A 25,905-nucleotide genomic window follows, 5' to 3' on the forward strand; every position below is an offset into this window, starting at 1 on the left:
AGATGAGATGTTTATTATCATTTCGTAAATATTTCATCATTTGACCTACTTAACATTGATTGTGATTCTATTATCAGTTTAAATTGTTATCATTTTCCCACAATATTCAATAGGATGGATAACACAAAGAGGAACCAAACAAATGGGCTTTCAATGAATCAAAGAAATGTATCCAAAGTGATTTGGAAATTGATTAACTTAACCAAATGATAGAAATTAATTGCTCCATTGATTGATATTGATTATTCAATGATGGAAAACTTTAATCATTCATTCACAGAAAAATAAATTGATGTTTAAGCTTTGGTATTAATTGTGTTTGTTTCAAACACTTTGACTGTTTCGAGTTAAAATAATTTAATTATTTAGCCAATCTATTCTGATTAACTGAGTTAACTGTTTGGAATGATCAACAATTTGGTTAAGTTATAATATGTATATAGATTAGTAGGTTGACTTTGGATGATTGAAATTAACATTTTCAAAGATTGATTAATCTTTACCCCTTAACACTTATGTCAATCCCTTCAGGCAATTAATTTAAACTCTACTCTCTTTGATTTAATCCACTTCCTTCTAGGTTAATTGTTAAATCTCATCATCTTACATCATGATCATTATTTGTTGTATACCATAAACAACTTAATTTACTTTTAAATTTCAATCAACAATTTAAGCCGATGATTGAGAAAACAATAATATTAAACATACAAATAATGAAAAAGTTTATTGATTAATCTTTAATTGAAATAATATTAAAAGAAGCTAATCTTTTGTATCAATTTGATCACAATCAAGATGATCTATCAAAAGGGTGAAGTCAATATTAATTTACAGGTCGACTTAATCAACCAACTAAAATTAAGGAACCACAACTAAATCGGACAAAAAGAATGAAAAGTTTTTCAAGATCACAAAATCACCTTTTCAAAAGAAATGCTTTTAATAGCTCAATGTTCAAGATACTTGGTGGCAAAAACTAACCATTTACAACATGCAAATGAATTGACAGTCACCACAAAAATAAAACGAGCAATCTAACGCCATCTATGAGATAAATTTTAATGATTTTGACATTTCGATCATTTTAAAGATGAAGACCATTAAATTCACTCCATCATTGGTTTGTCGGTGCATTTATTGCTAAGTATCTTTTCCTGAGCTCGATTTACTCGGAATATCACTAAACTATTAGGTAAACAACTAAGCAATGGCCAAAATTTTTTCGAATTTGAATTTATTCTAATTGTTTGAATAATGTAGATTATTGATAAATATATTTCATAACATTCTAAAGCTTAGATTCTGACCTTTAATATGATAAACAATTTAGAGCTAAGTGACGATTAGTTTAATTGTAATCCCATTTTTTTTAAATGCTAGATTTTTATGTATAGATAGTTTAACATTGAATTTCCATAGAGAACTGATTAAATGGAGTTTCCTATTTATCACCAATTTTCATAGTGGAATCCCAATTGAAAATTGATTTTTAGTGTTAAGCTATTTTTTGCTTGAATTTTAATAACTTTTGAACTCAATCAATTTAATTTTGTTATATCAGCTTGAATAGCCGATGAATATCTCACGTAAATTTGAATTGCAAAAAATCAAATGGTCATTGAAAAAATGGCCTGTGAATAAAAAAGATCGAATTTCGAAAGTCTAGCATTTAAGATAAAATTTAATTACAATTGAATTATAGTAATCATCATACAACTCTAATTTATCTATCATATAAGTTTACTGTCTAAACTTTTGAATGTATTCAATTAATTACACTCATACCTCTTTTTATTTATTATTATTTGAAGGGAGTTTTTCCGCATAATCCGAAGACTTACAAATGAGTATCTTGGTTACATATTGCAAATTGAGAAGAAAAATAGAGGATAGAAGGAAAAAAGGAAAATAATAAATCCATCGACCAAGGAGAGGCAAACCTACCACCTTGAGGATATGAAACATTTCTCTTGACCATTCGGTCATGAGAGAACTCTTAAGTTACAAAACGGAACCATCTTTTTTCGACAGATGAGCAGCTCGTAGCATTAATAGAATTAAATTTAAAATTTTAATTCAGAATTCGACTGCTGCCTGAATTTGTGACTCGTTTTAATTACTTGCGAGAGGTATGACTAATCTAGCATCCATATTTTTTTAAATTAAACTAAATTTGTATCGAAAAGATTCCGGCCATTACAAAGTTGTTCAAATAATCTATCTAGGCCTAAAAATAGTACCTTCCCATGAATAGGCTGAAACAAAAAACGATAAGGTTAAAGTTGATATTATCAAAGTGCAGTTGGATTGAGTGATCTGTTGTGATAGCGGTTTGCATTCATTGACATTGACCTCATTAACAAAAGCATATATGTTATTCACTCAAATCAGGGTCACCTTTAAAATCTGGACACATATCGAACCAAATGATTTCAATTTACATTAACTTTTGGTGACCCATATCGTATACCAGGGTCACCTTTAAAATCCGGACACATATCGAACCTAATGATTTCAATTCATATTAACTTTTGGTGACCCATATCGTATACCAGGGTCACCTTTAAAATCTGGACACATATCGAACCAAATGATTTCAATTTACATTAACTTTTGGTGAACCATATCGTATACCAGGGTCACCTTTAAAATCGGACACATATCGAACCAAATGATTTCAATTTACATTAACTTTTGGTGACCCATATCGTATACCAGGGTCACCTTTAAAATCCGGACACATATCGAACCTAATGATTTCAATTCATATTAACTTTTGGTGATTCAGTTTATGTCAGCGATATTACTCTGAACGAGCCAAATTATATTGTTTAAATAACATAATTAGATTACGAACTTATCTCTTCTGTACCTTCTTGCAAAGTTTTTTCAGTGGTGGTTGAGCAACTGAATTTATTGGCATTCCGTTGGTAGATTTCATTTGCGGGTTCGATTTCTTGGTTCTGCCATTGTATTGTTTAAGTTTCATTCAGAGAACTAAGCTCAAGACAGGAACCAAAGGATACACAATGGTGAAATTACACAAAGAAGAAAGAAAAAGGTTAAAAAGATTGGTAAAAATATTTTTGATGTTTTCACAACCGAAGATAAACTTCCAATCCAAACACAAGTTTAGATACTTTTACTGTATCCGTTGAAAGCAATAATTTCAATAATGTTGAATGAATATTAAAACTTTAATCCTTTACTCTTGAACTGTTCAGGGAGAGTGTGTTTTTATTGATACAATGTATTACATTAATACAATAGGTGACGAAGGTGATCATGATCAGAAGATCTTGATCACCTTCTGGAACTTTCTAATAATCGTAAATCGATAGTTTCAATTAATATTTAAAATATATCATTATCATCATTTCATTATCTTGCATGTTATCACGATAGTTGATAATAACAATCATAAATATCAGACTGCGACCAAGGTCAGTATTGATCGGTCGCAGTCTGATTGACATTTTTTGTTACATTACCCTCCGCTCTAAGTCGAAAGGTCTCTCTTTCGATAACATTACAACGGTGACTAAAATTCTAATAATATAATATTGCAATTAAAGGTTCAAATGTGCAAGTAAATTTAACAATAAGTTTTAAGGTGAAAACAAAGAGTCAATTCCATAATTCTGAGGCCCCATTGAAGTTGATTCCCGTCTAGTCTTAGGCCAAGTTAAAAGTGATACAATCTGTTCATTCCAACGAGGTGCAGTTGGTTGAATGTTGATAGGAGGTATAATCGTGGTAGGTCGACTTCTATACGTCACTATGCGTTTTGCACATTGACAACCAACGCAGAAGCAGGTAAGCATCGAAAACATGATGATGATTGTACTGAATGAATACTGGACCGTCGGATTTTCCCATTGTTTCCTCATAAATTGATATGGATTGGAGTAAAGTTCCATGTTGATTGGTTTTAATCCAAAATCAATCGGACTGTTATCTAAGATGAAATTTATCTTCATTGTTTCGGTGTCGAATACATTTTTCTTGATGAAAGTTACAGAGTAATTCTTGCGTCCAATGGAAAAAGGTGTATCAACATCCAATCGAAACGGATAATCAGGGCATTTGCGTGTGATATTCAACAAGGTGATATTATGACCAAAACAATAAATGTGGTTTTCTTTCGCTATTCTTTTTATCTGTGGTTCCATCCGTTCGTATTGTTCGGAGCATCCAGTCAATGTCCATCGTAATTGTGTTTCATTAATACAGTTGTCCAAATCTGGAGCCAAGACCAAATTGTCGGAGTCGAAATACTGTTCATTTAAAGGGCAAACCCGTTGACCATTGAGTATAACCGTTTTTGCACCGTTGTAATTACTCTGACAGTAATTAGTACCATTCCGAGCGATTAAAACAAACGGTTCGGCTCTATATAGTTTGAGCTTTGGATCAATAGTCTGAGCTCTGAAGTTCAATTTCAATCTTTTATCCTTTTCATTCTGAGTAAATTCACACTCAAAATCCGTGACTGCGTCTATTGGACAGGATTCGTTACAAGCCAAAGTAAAGTTAAAGATTCGAAGAAAATTCACATGTAAATGCCGAAGATATACATCTTTTTCGGTTAATTCCAAACGGAGTTTATCTGTCGTCAATTTACTGATTACCTTCGAGGTCATCAAATTAACTAGAGGTGAGTATTCAAAGAAGTTTTTCAACCTCTTACGTGTGACTATTAGTTCATCTATTACTTTGTTTGTATTAAAGGTTAGATTAGTAATTGCTTCTTTAAGGATAACATCGTTGTCCCAGGCCTTGTCGAGCTCCTTACATATCCCGTCTATTTGAGATTTTTGATCCTTGTTGGTCATTAAGTTATAAGAGGGGAGAACTTGACTAACACCAAATCCAATTAAAGAAGAAATTCCAATTATAGCAGTTGTACCTAATAGCACGAACCTTTTTGATTTTTTGATACGTTGACGACATATTTGTGATAAAGGTTGATAAATGTTTTCGTTGACAGCAGATTCACAAAGATTTTGCGCAGTTTTCTTTAAGTTAGCCATATCTTCTTCTACTGTTGGTTCATGTACTATTGGAGGGTTAACTTTATAACTTGTTGCCGAATCAGTTGATGCTGGAGCTATGGAACGCCTTTACATCGGATATTCCTGTTGATGGGCACGATATTGGTGGGCATGCAGCTGAGGGCACGACACTGAAGGGCAGTTACACTTTTCTTGTCTTTCTTGTTCAAACCTAGGACGATAGGGCATTGGAGGTGCCACAAATTCTTTTGGTAAATATGTTTCTTCCGGTAGTGGAGGTGACGATGATGGCGATGATGGTGATGATTCAGGGTAATTAGGATCAAAAGAAAGTGTTATATTGTCGTTTTGTCTTTTCGTACGTATTTCGAATCGTGGACAAGGACTTTTAATGTTAATGAGGACCTCATGATTCATGTGCCCGTTGATAATGTGTTTTGGATATTCTCTCCAGAGAATGAAAGGTGCTGGATCAAATTCCATTGAGGGTGAAGCCAAACATAGAATAAGAAAAATTAAGAGTGATTTAATTGATAACCATCCAGTTGTGGTCAACAGTGTTTTCCTTTTTCTATTAATATTTAGTTTATTCGAATTAAATTTCGTTCCATCGATTTTCCTTCCCATTTGATCTTCATTGATTTTCTTTTGCTCATCCGAAGGTTCGTTGAAAACTTTGAGTTTACTAAGATGTGCTGGTCTGACTTTACCTGCACTATCTTTTATCTTGTAAGCTGCATCATTTATTCTTTTTTCAACAATAAAAGGTCCTCGAAAATTCGGTGAAAATTTACTCTTTCAACTCGGTTTTAAGAGTAACCTTTTCTCCATCCTCCAGATGTTTAAAGTTGGAGTATTTATCATGCTGAAGCTTTTGTGAATCTTTAGCAGCAGCTGAAAAATTGGTGGCCATTGCTCTTATATTTGGCCACTCGTTTTCGAGAAATGATACGTAACTGTTGAGTGTGAGGCTCTCTTGAGTCCTATTGACAAATCAACAGGTAACGTTGGCTCTCGTCCATAAATTAGATAAAAGGAGGCTCTGGTACTCGAATTATTAGCACTATTGTAAGCGAAGGTGATCATCGGTAGGACCAGGTCCCATTTATTTTGCCGTTGAACATAGTGAGTAATCATTCGACACAAGGTATGATTGGTTTTCTCAGTTAAACCATTAGTCTGTGGGTGATAAGGTGAAGTTAAATAATGATCAGTTGAAAAGAAATAATTAACTTCTTTCACAATTTTTGAGGTAAAGTTTGTTCCTCGATCACTGATTATAATCTTGTCCATGTCTATAATCCATGTCTGGACATGATTTGTTCGATTAAGAATCGAGCGATAGTCGAAGCTAATTGCTTGTTTACGGCTCGTGTTTCTGCCCATCGAGTGAAATAATCTGTTGCTACGATTATATATTCTCGTCGATTAGAACAAGGCAATCGACCAACCATATCTATTCCAATCTTTTCGAAGGGTCTTGCGGCAGCAATAGCTTGAAGAGGAGCCTGAAGAGGCGCTGATCCTTTATTATTTAATTGACAAACAGCACAGCGCCGAACATAATCGTTAATATGATTTACCATTTTCTGCCAATAGTATTTTGCCGTAATCTTTTCATACGTTCGTTGAAAACCAATGTGACCAGATAGAATATCGTCGTGATTAGCACGAATAATTTGCGTTCGTAATTTCTCCGGCACGACAATGTTCCATGATGTTTCGTATGGTTTTTTAACAATTCTGAACAATATTCCTTCATTTATTTTATATTTATCCAGAACTTTCCTGTTCATTGTAACTCGATTCTCAATTTCAGTTTTTAATCGCCTGATGTGTGGATCTTCATCTTGAGCTATTCTCATCTGATTATCTGCTTCATTCGATTGATTATTCAGAAAAACGAATAATCTTTCATCATCATCAAGTTTATTTTCAACTATATCTAATTCATTCGGATACCTTGAGAGCATCGCAATCTTGATGATGTTTCCTGATTTATAGATAATTTTAAAATCAAATTCTTGCAGAAGTAATGAGTATCTAAGCAATCTTGGTGGTAACTTTTCTTGAGGTGAGAAAACATAAACTGCAGTGATCGGTCACTACTGAATTTAATTCCTCAGATAAGGTCTAAATTTCTCAATCGCGTAAACGATTGCACAACATTCTTTATCACTTATCGCATAGTTCAATTCAGGTCCTCTGAGTAATCGACTTGCGTAAGCTACTGGTTTCCATTGATTATCATGTTCCTGTAAAGAATCGCACCGACTCCGTAATGACAAGCATCACATCTCAGTTGCGTTATTAGTTTCGGATCATAGTGAACTAAAAGCGGTGGATTAGTTAATTTGGATTTCAATTCTTGAAAAGCATCATCTTGTTCTTTTCCCCAATTAAAACCAATTTCTTTTCTTGTTAGGTTAGTCAATGGTTTAGCCGTAATTGCGAAACCCTCAATGAATCTTCGAAAGTAAGAGCAGAGAGCAACGAATGCCCTTAAGTCAGTTAAATTAGCTGGAAGAGGGTAATTCTTAATTGCGGTCAGTTTGTTTTCATCGGGATACTGACCCTCTTTTGTTATCTTGTGGCCTAAATATAAGATCTCTGATTTACCGATAAAACACTTGGATGGTTTAAGGGTAAGTGAAGCATCTGATAGCCTCATCAATACTAAATCTAAGTGTATTAAATGTTCCTCGAATGTTTTGGAAAAAATGATAACATCATCGATGTAAACTAATACACAATTATATTTTAAACCCGAAATCACTCCATCCATTAACCTTTGAAAAGTGGCAGGAGCGCAAGTCAGTCCAAAGGGCATCACAACAAATTCAAACAAACCATCTTGTGTGATGAAAGCCGTTTTCTCTTGATCAAATGGATCCATTGCAATTTGATAATATCCACTTTTCAAATCTAACAAAGTGAAATATTTAGCTCCTTGTAAGCAATCCAAAGCTAATTGGATATCGGGTAATGGGTAAACATCTTTTTTTGTTACCGAATTCAACCTTCGATAATCGACACAGAATCTCTTCTCTCCCGTCTTCTTGTCAACCATCACGATGGGTGAGGCCCATGGAGAGTTTGATGGAACCACGAAACCATCATCAATTAATTCTTCAATCATTTTCGTGGCTAATTCCCGTTTCAATGCCGATAATCGGTATGGTGGTTGATGAATCGGAGGATGATCGCCCGTGTTGATTTGGTGTTTAACCATTTGAGTTCTTCCAATTTTGTCCCCAGAGAAAGAGAAACAATTGCGATGAGCGATTAACAATTGTTGAACTTTCTCTTTCTCAATATGCTCAAGACCAGAATCCAAATTAAATTGTTCCTCTTTACGAGGGACATTAACCATAGTTAGTTGTCCCTCTTCATCACTTTCCGAGTCCCAAATGTCAGGCAGTGATTCATCTGATGATGAATCATCACCATTATTTGTCTCTCTAGAAATTACTACAGTTTTATTGGAACAATTTATTTCAAGCGAAGCAATTCTCGCTATGTCTTGTCCTATTAGAATTTCTATTCCTGCAGGTAAATAATCGACAACCATTACAGTTGATTGGATTTTAATTATCTCTGAATGTGAATCGATAAGAGTGAAAGTTAATGTAATTTGTCCTGATGGTTTTAATGGCAAATTACTCGCTGTGTCTGTCCTTGGACCTTGATATGATTCAATCGAGACATGAAGTCGATTAACTATTTCTCTTGTTATTATAGTCACGTCAGACCCAGTATCAACTAGAGCAGAAAAATCGATATCATTAATTTTAACCTTCATGAAAATTAGATTATTATCATCGATTGAATTGAATAAGTTTTGAAGGACAGAATTTCTCAGAACCATCGAGACAACCTTGGGTCGTGACCAGTTATTATTAGGATTTTTATAGCCAGAAGTTGAAGGGTAATTTGTTTCATTTTCCTTTCTTTTCCTTTCTTCATCTCTTTTTCTGGATAAACATTGGTATTTTTTATGACCAGGTTTATTGCAATAATGACAAATTATACTTTTTCGATCCGATGAGTTTGATGTACCTTTTGGCAATAAGTTAACTACCGAAGATAATTTATCACCAATTAACTCAACTTGTTTCTTTAAATCATTAAATCCTTGTTGCCACCCCAATTGTTGCCTTTCATTACTTACAATCTGATTTCGTTTATATGTATTTTCAGCCACATTAGCTCGTCTTAGTAAATCTGAAACTGTTTCCATTTCGAATTGGTCTAAATGTTGTGATATCGCTGGCCACATTCCCCTTATCGCAATTCTTATAATTTTCTTCTCATTCATCTCAGATTCATATCTTCTACATAAATCTTTCATTTTGAGAATATAATTTGCAACGGGTTGATCAGCCTCTTGACGATAATCAAATATCTTTTGCTCCAACATAGTTCGATAATCTGATCTGCATAAATCTCTAACCATCATCTTCTTCAATGTAAGATAATCTTTTGGTCTCGATTTCACACTAGGAGATGCATAACAAGCATACCAACTTCTTGCTGTTCCTTGCAAATACATTGGTAATCGTGTTAATTTAGTCTCATCATCCCAGCCGGCAGCATCTGATTCAAATTCATAATTTTCAAACCAATCAACTAAATCTTCACCGTAATCGTAGCTCAACGCGTTGATATTATTCAAATTGGCAACGGGTATTGAAGCAACTATTGAACCAGTTGTTTTCTTACCTTTTGTCTCTTTGATTTCCACTTTATCACCTTCCATATTTTATACTTAATGTAAATCAAGGATAGCTTCTTCAAATTCAGGGATAATGGATTCAAAACAATTTAAATTATTAGTGTCTTCTTTTGGTTTATCAATCAATTCAATGGTAATTCTTTTGGGTGTACAATTCTTCCAACTTATTTGAATACATGGTTTTTTATCACTCTGATCATTTTTATTCATAATTTTATTACAATTTATTTTAAATGTAACTTTTCAAGACGTTCACGCTTAGTTAAACTAAACGGATGTGGATCTGAATGATTTTGTGATGGTTTATTTAGTTCTGGGTTAATGGAATCCGGGAGATAGAAAGTAACGGTCGAATAAGTTATATATTCAGCAATTTCTCTCGGTGATTAGTTTTGTATTGCAAGGAATGGCCGTTTATGATGTTGTTGCTGATATTTGTTGGATGCCCTGAGGAAAATTGCAGCTCGTCTATCTGCCTCTTCGAACTTTAAATGTGATTGTTTCAATTTATCTGTATCAAGTTTATTAGATTCGTAAATCTTTCTTGACTTAACTGCGCTTAATAATGCCTCTTTAATCCTTTTTTCTAGTTGACGTAAATTCTTTAAGGCTTTTGATTGCTTATACCTATCATTTTATATTAGGTAGATCAAACATGGCCGATTCTGACCAAGTTAGAAAAACTTTATTTCAACTTTAACTGAAGTAATTGCCTTCGGGATCAATACATTTCTGCCAGCGAGAAGGAAGAGCTTCTAGCCCCGCCCTAAACCAAGATGGCGGCTTAGAATAAAAAAACTCAGTTACAGCCGTCTTGACGGCTTCAACCGATGGATAGCGTTTCCCGCGTAGAAATTGTTTCAAATTTTTGAACAAAAAATAATCAGAAGGGGCTAGGTCAGGTGAATATGGGGGGTGTTCAATTGCAAACCAGCCTAATTCCTTGATAAACTCCATCGTATCCTTGGCTTTATGAGGCCTCGCATTGTCTTGGAGGAAAAGTGGTTTCTTTCCCCTTGCGCGTCTGACCAGTGGGTCAACTTCTTTCAATTGACTTCTATATAGTTCAGCATTAACTGTTGTACCTTGTGGAAGCCAAAAAGTAGTGATTATACCATCTGCTGACCAAAAAACACAAGCCATAATCTTTGGGTCTCTTTTGTCGCTAGTTGACCTTTCGGACAGCTCTTTCGGGTCAGATACCCACTCTAGGGACTCAGTTCTTGATTCAGGGGAGTAAACAGAGACCCAAGTCTCGTCCATAGTGAAAACATAATCGAAAAACTTAGTTCCGACCTGCTCAAGGAACTCCAAAGCTCTTTTACAAATCTCAACACGTTTGTCTTTTTGGGCTTGGGACAAATCATGAGGCACTTTCCTTGGGGTCAACTTTCTCATACCTAACAGGTCCTTAACAATATGATGCATAGTACCATATGATACCTTGAACATTGCTGCAAGATTATCAATTGAAATATTTCGATCATTCTCAATCGCAGCACGTACAGGGTGGACCAATTTTGAGTAATCAATTTGGAGGCTACCTTCTCTTTGCGTTTGATTATTAAGGTCTTCCCGACCACACCTAAACTCGCGGATCCACCTATTCATTGTAGGGACACTAGGGCACGCACCCTGAAAAGCATTTACCATTTCCGAATTGATTTGATGATTAGTCCAGTTATTACGCGCAAGCACTTTCAAAAAAGCTCGATGTTCAATTGACGCCATGACACTAAATTTTTAATAAAAAAATAACCAAAACTCAAACTAACACAAAACTTTGTAAACTTAGTAAATAAACAATGCTCTATAATATGACACTAACGCCACCTATCAGCAGCTTCTCTAACTTGGTCAGAATCGGCCATGTTTGATCTACCTAATATGATTTGTTATTAAAACTTCGCTTTTGATTTCTCGACAATCCTTCCGGACAGTAAGGTCTTGGATCTAATGATTCGGTTTTAACAAATTCAAGCAGATAAACAAAGATTAACAAGCAATACTAATAAGCAAAGAGAAAAAAAGAATCAGTTTTTCACCCAACTTGCTCTTAAAGCTGTTTAAGGTGAAAAACTGAAGAACTTACCAAATTCCATTGGTTCCAATTCACAATTGAAAATGAGATTTTTAACAAATACAATTAACAATTTATTAACAGTTATTTAATAACAATCAGGAGATTCCAGATCCTGGTAACCTCGCCAATTGAAAGCAATAATTTCAATAATGTTGAATGAATATTAAAACTTTAATCCTTTACTCTTGAACTGTTCAGGGAGAGTGTGTTTTTATTGATACAATGTATTACATTAATACAATAGGTGACGAAGGTGATCATGATCAGAAGATCTTGATCACCTTCTGGAACTTTCTAATAATCGTAAATCGATAGTTTCAATTAATATTTAAAATATATCATTATCATCATTTCATTATCTTGCATGTTATCACGATAGTTGATAATAACAATCATAAATATCAGACTGCGACCAAGGTCAGTATTGATCGGTCGCAGTCTGATTGACATTTTTTGTTACACCGTTCCATTACTGTAACTATTAAACAATCATTTACTGACATTCCAATGAACATGTGATTAACGTTCACTTGTTTCATAGGCAAAGAGTAATAGCAAGAGAGAGCAGTTGATACCTCTTACGATAAAATTAGTTCACAAGGATGAACCAGATGGAGGCACAAGTCAATAGTAAGAATGGTCAATACGCTGAAAAAATGGACTTTTGAGTTAAGAATTGAAACTTTGTAGTTTTGTAGGGACATAAGAAAGAACTCGTTTGTTAAAAATTTCATTGTGATCTGATCGTTTGTTTTCGAGCAAATGCCGTTCAAAGTCCAAACTTTAGATCACTTTTTCTCAGCATTGGTAGACTTTTTAGGAATGAAATTGTAAAAGTGTGAAATTGTGAAAGTGTAAGGACAACTTTTTATGCGCTTTCAAAAAATCAGACTTTTACAGACTAGAAATATCTACAACTATCAGGCCAAAGCGATGTTAAGTCCAGATAAGTCGAACGCTTTAGGTATTTTGTTACGAATTCTAAACGAACTTTTGGACTAAATGATCGTAAGGAAGTAAGCTCAGTATCTATTTCGCAAAAAAAAAATCATAAAAATAATCATTAGAATAATAATTAGAAAAATTGATTAATTAAATCTCCATTGACTTGCTGCAGTTTTTGCTATTTACTTGAGCTCCACCTGGTTCATCGGTGTGAACTAATTTTCCTGTTTTTTTGTAGTCTGCAGTCTCTTCCTATTACTCTTTGTTCATAGGTCACATTCAAGATAAGTGAGGTCACTTCGTTTTGTAGACCAGCGAAATGATAAATTTGTAAGTTAAGTAATTGTTTGGTTTTTCGTCCAACAGATGGAAGCGCTTCACGGAGAATTGAATGTTAACCCATTCGGACTAAAGGTGTCGCTGGAGTTTTGTTCCAACTTATTTTGATTTTGCATATGACAATTTCCTCCCATTCCTGACACTTTTTTTTAATTGTTTTGTTTCCAATTGTTTCTTGTTTTAATTAATAAACGTATTAAAGATGGTTAGTGGACCCGCTGTGGATAATCAAGGTAAAAATATAGTTATTTGTGATAATGGGACAGGATTCATCAAGTGTGGATACGCTGGTACAAATTTTCCTGCTTATACATTTCCATGTATAGTTGGCCGGCCCATCATCAGGGCAGCTCAACGATTCGCTGATGTCGATATTTCTGATCTTATGGTTGGTGATGAAGCCAGTAAACTGAGATCCGTATTGGAAATATCATATCCCATGGAAAATGGTATTGTTCGCAATTGGAATGACATGTGTAATGTTTGGGATTACACTTTTAACAATAAAATGGGAATCAATCCGAAAGAGTGTAAAATACTCTTAACGGAACCTCCAATGAATCCATCAGATAATCGTAAAAAAATGTTCGAAGTGATGTTTGAAAATTATGAATTCCATGCTGTTTATATCGCCATTCAAGCTGTTCTCACCCTTTATGCCAATGGCCTTTGCACTGGTGTTGTTTTAGACAGTGGTGATGGGGTTACCCATATATGTCCAGTCTATCAAGGATACGCCCTTCCTCATCTGACTAAGCGATTGGATATCGCCGGTCGCAATATCACTAATTACCTTAGTGAGGTACGATGATTATCAACTATTCACGTTCTTCAATATATTTCTCATATATTCCAATTGTCTGTCAATTGATTCTGTTTGTCTCTCCCTTTTCTTTTAGCTTCTATTACTGCGAGGATACGCCTTTAATCACACTGCTGATTTCGAAACAGTGAGAATTTTGAAAGAGAAACTGTGTTATGCCGCATATAATATTGAACAAGAGCAGAAATTAGCCAATGAAACAACCTACCTCACTGAGAACTACACGGTAATTTACTTTTATTTCTTTTGAGACCTTTTTTCTTCAACATTGATCTGATTATGTGATTTATTGTTTCTTGTTATTGTATTTCAGCTTCCTGATGGTAGAGTTATTACAATAGGAGGTGAACGATTTGAAGCACCAGAGGCTCTTTTTCAACCTCATTTGGTTAACGTTGAAAGTCAAGGAATCGCTGAATTAGTTTTCACAACCATTCAAAATGCACCGATGGACATTCGAAGTGAACTTTATAAACACATTGTTCTAAGTGGAGGTTCTACTATGTATCCTGGTCTACCTTCTCGTCTTGAAAGAGAAATTAAACAACTATATTTGGAAAGAATATTGAAAGGTGATGCCGGAAATCTTTCTGTAAGTTTTTCTCCTCACCGAGACAATTATAACAGTTAATGAGATTAATTTTGTTCGATAGTCACTAATCGGGACTAGTCCTCTTTCTAACTTGACAGTAAGGGTATGGTTTGTTATGGTGATATCGATAACTTTGTCATGACGACTATTATCTCATGAGAGTAGTCTCATTTTCTGTTATCATGAAATGTATGAGTAATCAATTATCTTGTTATTTTTCCCCCCAGAAATTCAAAATTAGAGTTGAAGATCTACCTGGTAGGAAAGATATGGTTTTCATTGGTGGATCTATTCTGGCGAGTACTGTTAAGGATCGAGACAACTTTTGGTTATCCCGAGCCGAATGGGCAGAGTATGGACCGGACAGAGCAATGGCCCTTGTGAAAAGCAATTCCGCAATTTAGATATTTAATTGATGTTTTTCTCAATTTTATCACAAATAATTACCTTGAAATCGTTTCCTCTCTCTCTCTCTCTCTATTTCTCTCTGTCTCTCTTTCTCTCTCGCTTTCTCCCGGTGAATAAAATCCTCCATTTTTCATCAACCGTTAGTTAATCAACGATGATTATGATTATATTAATATAAACTATTTGCATAAAAAGTTCAACTTTTGCATCTAATTAATTTATGAATCAAAACACATGAAAAAAAGATAAATTTATATATATTATAATTAGAATAGAACAGTAAAATATTAACTAATCAGTGTGAGAGAGAAGGACAAAAATTAGAAAAAACTGAAAAATTAACAAAAAGATGAAAAAAAGATTCTGATGATTTGATGATTGCTCGTGAATTCACTGAATCAATACAATTGGAATCAATCATTTAGTCTCAATATGAACTCTTTTTCGTTGTTTACTTCTAATGGTCAACATAATTGTTGCTGACCAAAGGGGGAAAAGATAATCTAATTTAATGTTATGATATTGTCTTTACAATCCAATCCTTGAATCTTGATATTCTAGTACAAACTCCTGGTAAATTTGGTTCAGCACAACCGATTCCCCATGAAATGATGCCGGCGAGAAACCATTTACCATCGTCACCCTGAACTTGAAGTGGACCACCAGAATCACCCTGAAAACATATATATAGAGAGAGAAAACCAAACGATATTAGAATATTAAAGCAGGAAGAAAATAAGAATCCAAAGAGAACTGTTCATTCATCTTCGAATCTTGAATTTCGCCCACTTACCTGACAAGAATCACGACCACCCTCTTCGTAACCAGCGCACATGAATATCTCTGGTATATACTCATGTCGACCCGCCGAGAGGAACATATTTTTACAAGCATCGTTACTCACAATTGGAACTTTAACTTCCTGAAGAACCGAAGGTAGAATACCGCCTGAAGGGAAAAAACGAAAGAGAGAGAGAGAGCAAAAGTTTAGCCAATTGTTGGAAATCGAATTTACTTTCGATTATTCTTATTATTGTTTTACCTTCGCTTAAACGACCCCAGCCCGTTACAGTCGCATTTCGACCAACCATTTCAATTCTATCCGGTGGTAAACAAATCGGTGCAATATGAGGTTGAAAGTCAATCGGTTCGTCCATTTGAACTAAAGCGAGATCATTCTCATAGGTAAAGAAATTGTAATGAGGATGGACGACCTTCTTTTTAGCCCCTCTTTCAACGTACGCATATGGTTCTAGAACATTAGCAAAATCATATTCGCCAACTCGAATTCTTATCGTTGAAATTATCAAACTGAAAAGAGAATAGAAAAAAACAAAGAGAAACAAATTGATTTAGAACATGTAAAATATTATTGCTATCCAATTGTATTCACAATCAGCTGATGAGATAATTAAAGTGATCGTTTTTTCAAGCTCAAGTTGAAAAGTTGAATGAATCTATTAATAATTATGAATGACAAGAATAGACAATATTAGAAAGGTAAAAAATTAATGGACAATTGTCACCATCAGGATTACCAAGAGAATGTCATTCTCATCATGGACATGATAATGACCGGAGGGCACGAAACCTCTCTCTCTCTCTCTCTTGATCAAATGTCTTCATATCTGACCTGATTTTTAGAGTGTTTATCGTTTTTCTAATTCTATTAATGTTTTGATTCTAATTCCATCTCAATAGCATCTAACTAATAATCATCCATTTAGCTGGAAGCAAAATGTCAGGTAAAGTAAATGAAAAAAAAACAGAAAGGAGTTGAAACGCTCAATCAGCCGTCTGGTGGAGTGAACATTGAATAAGGTGATAATGAAGATGATGATGATGATGATGATGATGGAGACTAAGCTAACCCGGCTTCAGGTAAACGCTTCACTTAATCTTGAAATCTTTACCTTCACCAGGTAACAGAAAGGAGGAGATTACAGTCTCACAGTCAAAGTTACTCCTTTGAAACTGACTCATTATTACCCCAACAGGTAATACTAACTATTAATAACACAAAACAATAGTTGAAGATAAAACAAAATGATGACGGGATAATCGATGTGACAATTTCCTTGTCCAGTTATTTCCAATAGATCACTTTTTCCGCTGATGAGATGAGAAATATTGATCACCTTTCCATCTTCATCTTCATAATTTCATCAACTTTCAACTTACACCATGAAAACTAATTTCAATCATCTCCATAAGCAAATATCATGTGGATCTACAAGTGATGATTACACTTTGGTTTTACCGTTACTTTTAATTGATTGAACAATTTTCACAATCAGCTGATTTCAAATCTTTGAATTTTCTGAACAAAAAAACTTTCAATTAGATGAACCTACTTAAATTATACAAAGGGCATTGATCTCATCATCCTCATCACCATCATCATCATCTTCATCCTTATAAGGTCTTTAAACTAACACCTTGATTTATTAACTAACATCATTTTTAATCATGATTATGATCAATTTTAACCTTAACACATTTAAAATGTTTGATTAGGAACAACAGCAAAAAAAGGTTTCAGGTCAAATTAAGATTGAAGCTTTAAAGATTATCAATAGATTATAATGATTAACAATTAACTAATCACCACTAATCAGTATCGAGACACTCATTCAATCAATCAATCAATCAATCAAATGATCAACTGAATTTTCAGATAAAATTCAAATTAAAGGCTTTAATTGAGTTCTGATTAACTCTTTTACCCTTTCAATTAAAATCTTAATTAGGAACAAACTTTCAGATGATTAATTGGTTTCTAGTTTTAAACTTTCGCCAACAATTTAACTCTCCCTTTAAGAGACTAATTTAAATTCAACTAGATTAACGATTAAACATTGAAAGAGTAAAACTGGTTTACTCAAATCAATGATTAGAAAAATTGATTAATTGAATTAATCAAATTAATCAGAGTATTGAAAGGAAATTGAAAGTATTATATCAAATCCCATCATTAAAATTACCGTTATAATGGCAACAATTAACTTCAAAGATACTAATTAACAAGTCAACAAAACTAATTTACTTTCCAATCATAAATAATCAACAATCAACGACAAAAAATTACTAAATTTGATTCAATACAAAAGAGGAAGTTGCTGAATATTTTTATACCAATTAAGGTAAATGAATGATTTAATTAACTAACACTCAATGATATTATAATCAAATCAATATTAATTGATTGATTGTCATCCTGATTGATAAAATGATCAATGAACATAACAACTCATTGATCAAATTATCAACAATTAACTTTGATTGTTTCATTTTATCATTGAAACCAAACAATTAGTTTACAAAAGACACATCGAGAATGTATCATAATTGATTGGATGAAACCGTAATTAACACTAAATTTAGTCAACAATTAACAGAAATCAGTAATCATCACCGAAGACAATCAATTGATCATAAATTCATTTTTTTCTTGTAAAAAAAAATCAGGTTATTATTTCAATGTTGATTGTCAATAACATGGATCAACTATCATGACCTAAATCATCAATATGATTAAATAGTAAACAAGTAAATTGTTGCCAAAGAAGTTGAAAAAATAGCTACAATCGTTAATTTTGTTCTGACACTAAATTGTTATCATGAATTGTTGTTAATACCATTGAATGTAATCAACAACGTTGCTGATGGTGACGATGATGATGCTGTTGATTGTGATGCAATGATTAATACAATTGGTTTGAAAAAAAGGCTTCAAACTAATGAAAAACAATTACAACAATTGTTGTTTATTTCTCGTTGTTAATGGTTAATTATGCACGACAATGAATCAACATCAACATCAACAATCAAATCTAAATGAAGTTATTCAAGTTCATCATTAAATAGGATGTCGCACTCCGATTGTCACGTTGTAATATAACAATTTATCATCTTAATCATCATCATTCATCAATTGCGAAAATTAAATCATTCATTTTAATAATGAACATTTAAAGGGTCATCTTAATCATCTTAATAACAATAATAATCAAGCGGATGCAATGGAAACAGAAAACTAATCAGTTTCTGTAAATTGGTCAGTTAATTACGATCCATTAGCTTGGAACTAAAGTAAATTAAATGATCATCATTAAATTGTTTTCAAGTTAATCACTTAAACTTATATTAATGATTAATTGTTTTTCTAATATGTATTCACAATCAATTCTGATTATCAATTAATGACAGTTAATATTTATTTTTTGTTTTACTCTCCTGTTGAATTAACATTGATCATTTTTTATTATTTATCCTTTCAACACTTGATTGTAACATCAACAATCAACTGATTAGTTAGTGATGATGATGATGATGGTGGTGATTAAGAATAGGTCATATCCTTATGATTACTGAATCCGTGATCATCATCATTTGATTGACAAGAATTAAAATTAACCAGAACAATTAAGTATTCAGGATCTTTCATGGTAACAATTTTCTTAACTCCAGGTTATCATAATATTTATGTTCATCTTGTGTATTGTGATAATAATAATCAATAATATATCAACTGTAACAATCAAGTAAATAATACAACTAATTTGTTGATTGTGATGCTGTTTATTTATCTTGATAGTAGTAGTTTTAATTATCTTGTCATTAGATTAGTGTCTTCATCTTGATCCGGTTCAAAATTAACTGTAAAAATCAACAAAAGAAACTGTTAATCTTTTAATTTCTTAATAATCAACTGATTGATTGTATTGATATAATACTATGATGGTTGAAATCAATTATTGTATTACTATTAATAGATTAGCCTACCAACCAGATCTTGATTAATGTTCAAATATCAATTGTGTTGTTAACAATTGATTATCAACAATACAACAAGATTAACCTTTTTGATTAAGGACATTGACAATCAGTTGGTTGAATTTAATTGTAATCATCATAATCTCCCTAATTTGCTTTTGATTATTTTCATATAATAATAAAGTTAATTTTTCAATTACTGATCACGATTGTTATTATTAGAAAGTTAAACAACAATTTAAACTTGAAAAGTAAATGAAAATGAAAACATTAAAATAACAAGTAACCATTTAAATAATCAAAGTTAATCCACAACAATTGACCTAAATTATAATTATCATGATGATGATGATGATGATGATCAAAGTAACACAATGAGAAAATAATTTTGATCAAATTGAATTAAGACTATTAGTTAATTCATATAACAACAATGATAATGATTATGTTCAAGTGTCACTGATTATTGTTACTCGAACAACAACAATTTAAGGTCAAGAAGCTTAATCATAATCATAATCATCTTAATCATTACGAATTAAACATTGTACCATATCAATAATGATGAAATTTTCACAATTGAATTTAAAGTTAATCATTAACAATGAGAGGTAAAGTCTATGAACTTATTGTTTGAAATTGTTTCTTTCTCTTAATTCAACCAACCAGAATTTTGTTGAATCTTTTTCACCATCAAATTAAATCAGAATCATGATGATGATGAAAAAAATAGATAAAGAAAGAGAAAAGGAGAGAGAGAGAAAAAAAATGAAAGAGTTCATAAGAGTATATCCAATAGATAATATATAAGAAGATAATGAAGATAAGATTGAAACATTTTCTCATCTCCACCTAATTATCATTCTGATAATCTATTATTACCTCCCACTTCCTCTTCCTCTTCATGATGAAAATAATTAACTAATCATTTAGGTGTTACTAGTAATTTACTAATCAACTCATCTACAAGAAGCTAAATGCAAATCAAGATGAATCAAGAGAGAGAGAGAGAGAGAGAGAGAGATGATAAACTTAAAGGTGAAAAATTTTTCTTTCAAGAGAGAGAAAAAAGTTGCTAATGATGAAGATAATCATCTTCATCTTCATCTTCAGAGGCTTACGGGAAAGAGGAAGCTGATGACCGTTAATCAAAGATGATCTTGTTTTCTTCATCTTCAATTACCTGTTGATGATCAACATAACCAGAAGCAATTTCAATGGATTTGACTGGTACCTGAGAAACAAAAATACTAAAACCTAATCATCAATGATTATAAATTTGTTTCGAGTAGTTTAAGTTAATTGATAAAACAAATTTTCACTCTAAATTAATATTAATAGTTAACTGATTTAGATAATCGCCTTTAAGCCATTCAAGTTGTTTTGTTTTTGTTTTAGTCTCTAGCTAATAGTAAATTGTTATTGGCTTAATTGTAAAAGAAAAAAAAATTATCGTATTATTAATAATTACTGTTTAATTAATCTGAAAACACGTCATAAGATTTAAATCAATCATGTGAATTAAATCTTGATTGTTGATTACGTGTTAAAGATTTAGCATTTCAGGTCTAAAACAATTAAGGTGATATAATGGTAATTGTTAATGTCCGGGTTTAATTTGTGAAAGTCGTTTGCAGATAATTAGTTTAATCATCTTGTAATATCAAAATGATAGCGATTTTTGCGATAATCAAAAAGTATCAATGATGATTAATTGATTTACGTGGATTTATTATCCATATCGATATCGATATTAATGTCTGATCAGTGAGAGGAAAATGATTGTGATGATCAACACTCTGATCGTAGGAATTGTGGGTTATTTGACAATTGGGTGAAGGAAACTGATCATTTCCAACCAGGGGGTTTACTTCACTACTTTTTCATCCTTCATCTCTTTCTTTAACTTCCCATCATCATCATCATCATCATCTTCATTCTCATCATCATCATTATCAACATCACCTTTTTGCAACTTTTTTTTTCTACAACTTGTACTTGTTTAATCAGGAAAACGGGTTAATGTTGGTTAAGGTTGTTATCCAACATTTCTTGGGCTATATATAAAAAAGCACTTGATATATTAATGATAACGGAAAAATGATCTTACTCATCAACACAGTGACCTGCAGTTGCGATCCATTGATTGTTAAGAATAGCTCCTCCACATCGATGGGTACTTGAGAAGCCAAAAAATGAGGTTCGACGAACGGAGACCTGAAAAGATGAACCAGAAAGTGACCATTATCACCAATGTAATGTATTACCAATCGAGCGATAGAAAAGTTTATCAAAACAAGAAGAGGAAAAAATTTTAATAACATTTGAAGTTTTGAAAACTTTTCTAATTTTCAATATCAGTTTATATTCTTACCTGCCAAGGCCAAGCACCGAAAGCGGCATTTTTACCACCGACAACCTTTGCTTGGTGGGTTAATGTTGGAGCACCACATTGAACTGGGAGGAAGATAAAAGTGTAAATTGTTATGAGAGAGAAGAAGTAAAAAAAATGGAGCAGAAAAACAGTAATTTCTTTGCCAAAAATTTGCAATTTAAATGGAAAATGATTAAGATGAAGATGAGGATGAGGATTTTTTTACGGAAATGATGATAAAACAAAAGGATGATGAGGAAGTTAAATTGATGCATAAATGTATTGAATAAAGTGTTAGTAGTTACCTTTGGATGGGTCAAGGATGTTATGCTTATTAGGAGATGACCCTTGATAGGGATAAGGTGGTCTTGGCCTATGGGAATTAAAAGATGAGCTTGTTGTTGGCGGTGGTACAGTTGTCGTGGTGGTTTGTGGAGGTGGTGTAGTGGTGGTTATCATATTTTGAATGCTTATTGGATTATTATAAGATGTTAATGTTGTTGTTGGTGGTGTGCTGGTTGTAGTTATCATGGAGGAGGTTGGAGGTGGACGTGAAGTTGTACTGGTTAACAGTGGATATTTGGTTCGAGTTGTAAAGAAATGTTGATAAAAATTAGTTGGACGAACTGGAATCGGTCGTACAGTGGGTCGCAGGAAAGGTGATGATATTGATGAAGATGAAGATGACCCAGTGGCCGAGGTAGGTCGATTATTAACATTATTAACTTGATTGTTACCATGATTAAGATTATTATTATTATTATTTCCAAAAACAGAAAAAATTGGCGGACGAAATGTATTCAGAATCGATAATGGTTTTGCCGGAGTGGTGCTTGTTTGGCCAGGCCATACTTGTGCTATAAATAAACAATATAAACAGGTAAATGATTAGTGATGATGATAAAGATGATGATGATGATGAAGTGAAAGTTAAGAAGAGATCATTTTTTTGTTGTTGTTTTCTTTTCACCTTGACTTTCAAGCTAAAGTGTTTGAAGTTTTTTTCTGTTTATTTTTTGATTTAGATTAAGGTCAAATTATATTGATATGAGCAATCAATCATCTCGATGATGATGATGATGATAAAGGAGGATTATCTTACCATGTAAAGGACTAGGAGATGTGTTCCAGGTTTCAAATTGATTCCAAGATGATTCTGGACGAGATGTTGTCGTTGGTGTGGTTGGTGCTTTGGTTGTCGGAGGAGCTGAAGGTGATGATGATGATGATACTCCATAAACGGATGGCCTAGTTTCACCTAAGAATGATGAAGATGAGGATGAAGATGAAGAGGTCGATGGAGATGATGACTGGGACCATGAAAAGCTTGACGGTTTACTGGTTGGCTTAAGAGTGTAAAATGGTGATGAAGGTGATGAAGATGAAGATGATGAAGATAATGAATTATCAATGGTATTGGTTGATGAAAATGATGAAGATGAAGATGCTACTGTTGAACTTGTTGGAAATGTTTCAACAAACGATGAATGTAAAGGTGAAACCATAGTTGGTTTATTAGATGATGATGATGATAAGGAAGATGTTGAAGTATATCCCATGTTATTAGATGACGATGATGATGATATACCGTTAATCCCGTGATGATTTTTATTATTATCAATTGAGTTAAAGGTATCATTGTGTCCACAACATGATCCAAATAAGAAACCATCAACACAGGTACCAAGGTGTTTACCTTCAGTTTTAATACATTCCCAGACAAACATACAGGTTCCCTCCTCGCCGATTGCATTATTACACGGTTTTGGGCTGATCTTGAGGGATCCACCTGATTAATTAATCACAATTAAGTCACACAAATTGTGTACAACCACAATAATTGTAATTGAATCCAATGATGATTTCATTATATATCCAAACGATTAACACAATAATAACAAAGAAAGAGAAAAGTTTTCATAAGATAAAAAGAAATGAATGAAATTGTAAAAAATTGTCAATCTAATCGTCTAATTGATTAGGCGATCATCTTAATCAATGGTCACTTACCTTTGGTCAATCTTACAATGGAGAGTAAGTAAACAAAGATGAAAAACAACAGCCTAATCCGTTGATGGAGATTCAAAGTTAATTTCATCTCATTTCATTAACAAGTAATTTAAACTAGATTAGTCTGATCCGAACACAATAAAAATAATGTCAATGATAACCATGACATAATTGAATCGATGGATTAACAACAAACAAATCAATCAATATACAAGAAGAAGACAAGATTAATCAAACAATCAATTTAAATATTAAATATAAATTAAAATATAAAAAACGATTGGATTAGAAGAAGAAAAAAAAATTTTGATTAGATCTAATTTGATTAATCACATAGTCTCCAGGTCCAACAAGAATAGTTGATTACTCGATTATTATTTAATAGCTGCGAAACATTTACAATTGATTAATTTACAATTAACTTAAATGATTAAATAACAACAGAAAAAGTTATAATCTCTTGTTGGATGTTACCTGTTACCTTAACGGTAAAACGACTTGAGATATACTATTAAGATGCTTACTTGACAACATTTCCCGTCTCACCCTCCTTCCCTTAAGTCTCCCTCTTATCATCATCTCTCTCTCTCTCTCTCCTCATTATTTTTATCATCATCTTCATCTTCATCATCATCATCATCATCTTCTTCTTCTTCTTTTTCTTCACCTTTTTTTTCTAAATACGAACAAGAAATAAAAAGGTAAGAATAGAAGATCCCCTTTTTTTGAGGAAAACTAATCTTCTCTTTCTTTCTCTTTCTTTCCTCTGGCTGACCGAGTTTACCGTTACCTTTTTTCATCATCATCATCATCATCATCTTGATCATCCCATTCCAAAAATCCTCTCCTCCCTCTTCCCTTTATTAGCTCATTTTCCATGACGATGCTTCCACACTTCGGTTACCAATGAAAAAGATGAAGATTTTTTTTCCTCAAACGAAATCATCATCATCATGTTCATTATACATTCGTTTGTTAATTTAATTTAGTTACAATTGCGATCCGTTGAGAAAAAGCGAAATCAAATTGCTTCTTAATTGTTCCCCTTTAAATTATCATTCCAAATCATTGATTGACGATCAATCATCATTTCAATTTAATCACAAATATCAATTTCATTATCGATCAAAATTAAACTCAATCAATCATTTCAATTTTTTTTGCCACAAATCATAACGAAAGTAACGAAAAGTTTTTATGATTTAATTGTTTCAAAGCTTAATTAGAGAATCAGGTTTAATTAATATCATTACATTGGTTTGTTTTTCTGTAATAATTAAACTGATACAAGAATTGACAATTAATATCAGTTGTCAGTAATTGATTACAATCAAATGAGACAAGAAAACAATAAAATTTGATCAACTTAATTAACCTCAATTAATTTCATCAAATCAAGTTCAATTTGTCCATTCATTATAACTGATTTAAATGTAATCAAATAATCATCATCATTATCATCATTAACTTGATTTGTATATTGAGTTTAATTAACTTGATTGTTGTAAATTTTTTTTTTATTTGCCAGTGATTAAGTTAATAAGGTCAAGTTAATTGTTGGCTTAATTTTATTTCCGGAGTCCAAGTTTAAATTTACAATCAAAAGAAACCTATTTGGGTTAAATCCAATTACAATTAGATGGTTAATTGTTATTACTTAATTTACTCTTAGTAACACAATCTACTAATCATTAAAAGCCTTTAATTGAAATAATCAGAGTAAATTGTAACTCGACAATTAAACTGAATCATTTTTTTTTTGACTACATGATCACCCGGGAGATTGAATCATTAGCATAGTT

The 25,905-nt window shown here is 32.7% G+C and overlaps 5 protein-coding genes across 5 annotated transcripts; 1 reads left to right on the forward strand and 4 right to left on the reverse strand.

The window, feature by feature from the left end:
• Positions 1–5,126: 5,126 nt before the first annotated feature.
• LOC128395803 (uncharacterized) lies at positions 5,127–6,311 on the reverse strand. The gene is made up of 2 exons (XM_053356288.1): positions 5,971–6,311; positions 5,127–5,589 (listed from the first exon to the last, which is right to left on the reverse strand). Exons 1-2 carry the CDS (start codon positions 6,309–6,311, stop codon positions 5,127–5,129), a joined length of 804 nt encoding a protein of 267 aa, XP_053212263.1.
• Positions 6,312–6,313: 2 nt separating this feature from the next.
• Positions 6,314–9,777, reverse strand: LOC128395805 (uncharacterized). The gene is made up of 2 exons (XM_053356289.1): positions 7,290–9,777; positions 6,314–7,011 (listed from the first exon to the last, which is right to left on the reverse strand). The coding sequence occupies exons 1-2, from the start codon at positions 9,775–9,777 to the stop codon at positions 6,314–6,316; spliced, it is 3,186 nt and encodes a 1,061-aa protein (XP_053212264.1).
• Positions 9,778–10,449: 672 nt separating this feature from the next.
• LOC128395806 (histone-lysine N-methyltransferase SETMAR-like) lies at positions 10,450–11,624 on the reverse strand. Its single transcript, XM_053356290.1, has 2 exons — positions 11,587–11,624; positions 10,450–11,488 (listed from the first exon to the last, which is right to left on the reverse strand). The coding sequence occupies exons 1-2, from the start codon at positions 11,622–11,624 to the stop codon at positions 10,450–10,452; spliced, it is 1,077 nt and encodes a 358-aa protein (XP_053212265.1).
• A 1,595-nt stretch (positions 11,625–13,219) lies between these two features.
• On the forward strand, positions 13,220–15,137 carry LOC128395167 (actin-related protein 2-B-like). The gene is made up of 4 exons (XM_053355569.1): positions 13,220–13,922; positions 14,020–14,169; positions 14,257–14,535; positions 14,763–15,137. Exons 1-4 carry the CDS (start codon positions 13,323–13,325, stop codon positions 14,937–14,939), a joined length of 1,206 nt encoding a protein of 401 aa, XP_053211544.1. The 5' UTR covers positions 13,220–13,322; the 3' UTR covers positions 14,940–15,137.
• A 52-nt stretch (positions 15,138–15,189) lies between these two features.
• Positions 15,190–24,876, reverse strand: LOC128395160 (serine proteinase stubble-like). Its single transcript, XM_053355560.1, has 8 exons — positions 24,104–24,876; positions 23,196–23,882; positions 22,399–22,950; positions 22,094–22,176; positions 21,830–21,936; positions 15,986–16,254; positions 15,737–15,891; positions 15,190–15,616 (listed from the first exon to the last, which is right to left on the reverse strand). Exons 1-8 carry the CDS (start codon positions 24,189–24,191, stop codon positions 15,458–15,460), a joined length of 2,100 nt encoding a protein of 699 aa, XP_053211535.1. The 5' UTR covers positions 24,192–24,876; the 3' UTR covers positions 15,190–15,457.
• Between the last annotated feature and the right edge of the window lie 1,029 nt (positions 24,877–25,905).

Source organism: Panonychus citri, unplaced genomic scaffold (genome assembly GCF_014898815.1).
Source record: "Panonychus citri isolate SS breed McGregor unplaced genomic scaffold, ASM1489881v1 Contig00141, whole genome shotgun sequence".
In the NCBI taxonomy this organism is placed as follows: Eukaryota; Metazoa; Arthropoda; class Arachnida; order Trombidiformes; family Tetranychidae; genus Panonychus; species Panonychus citri.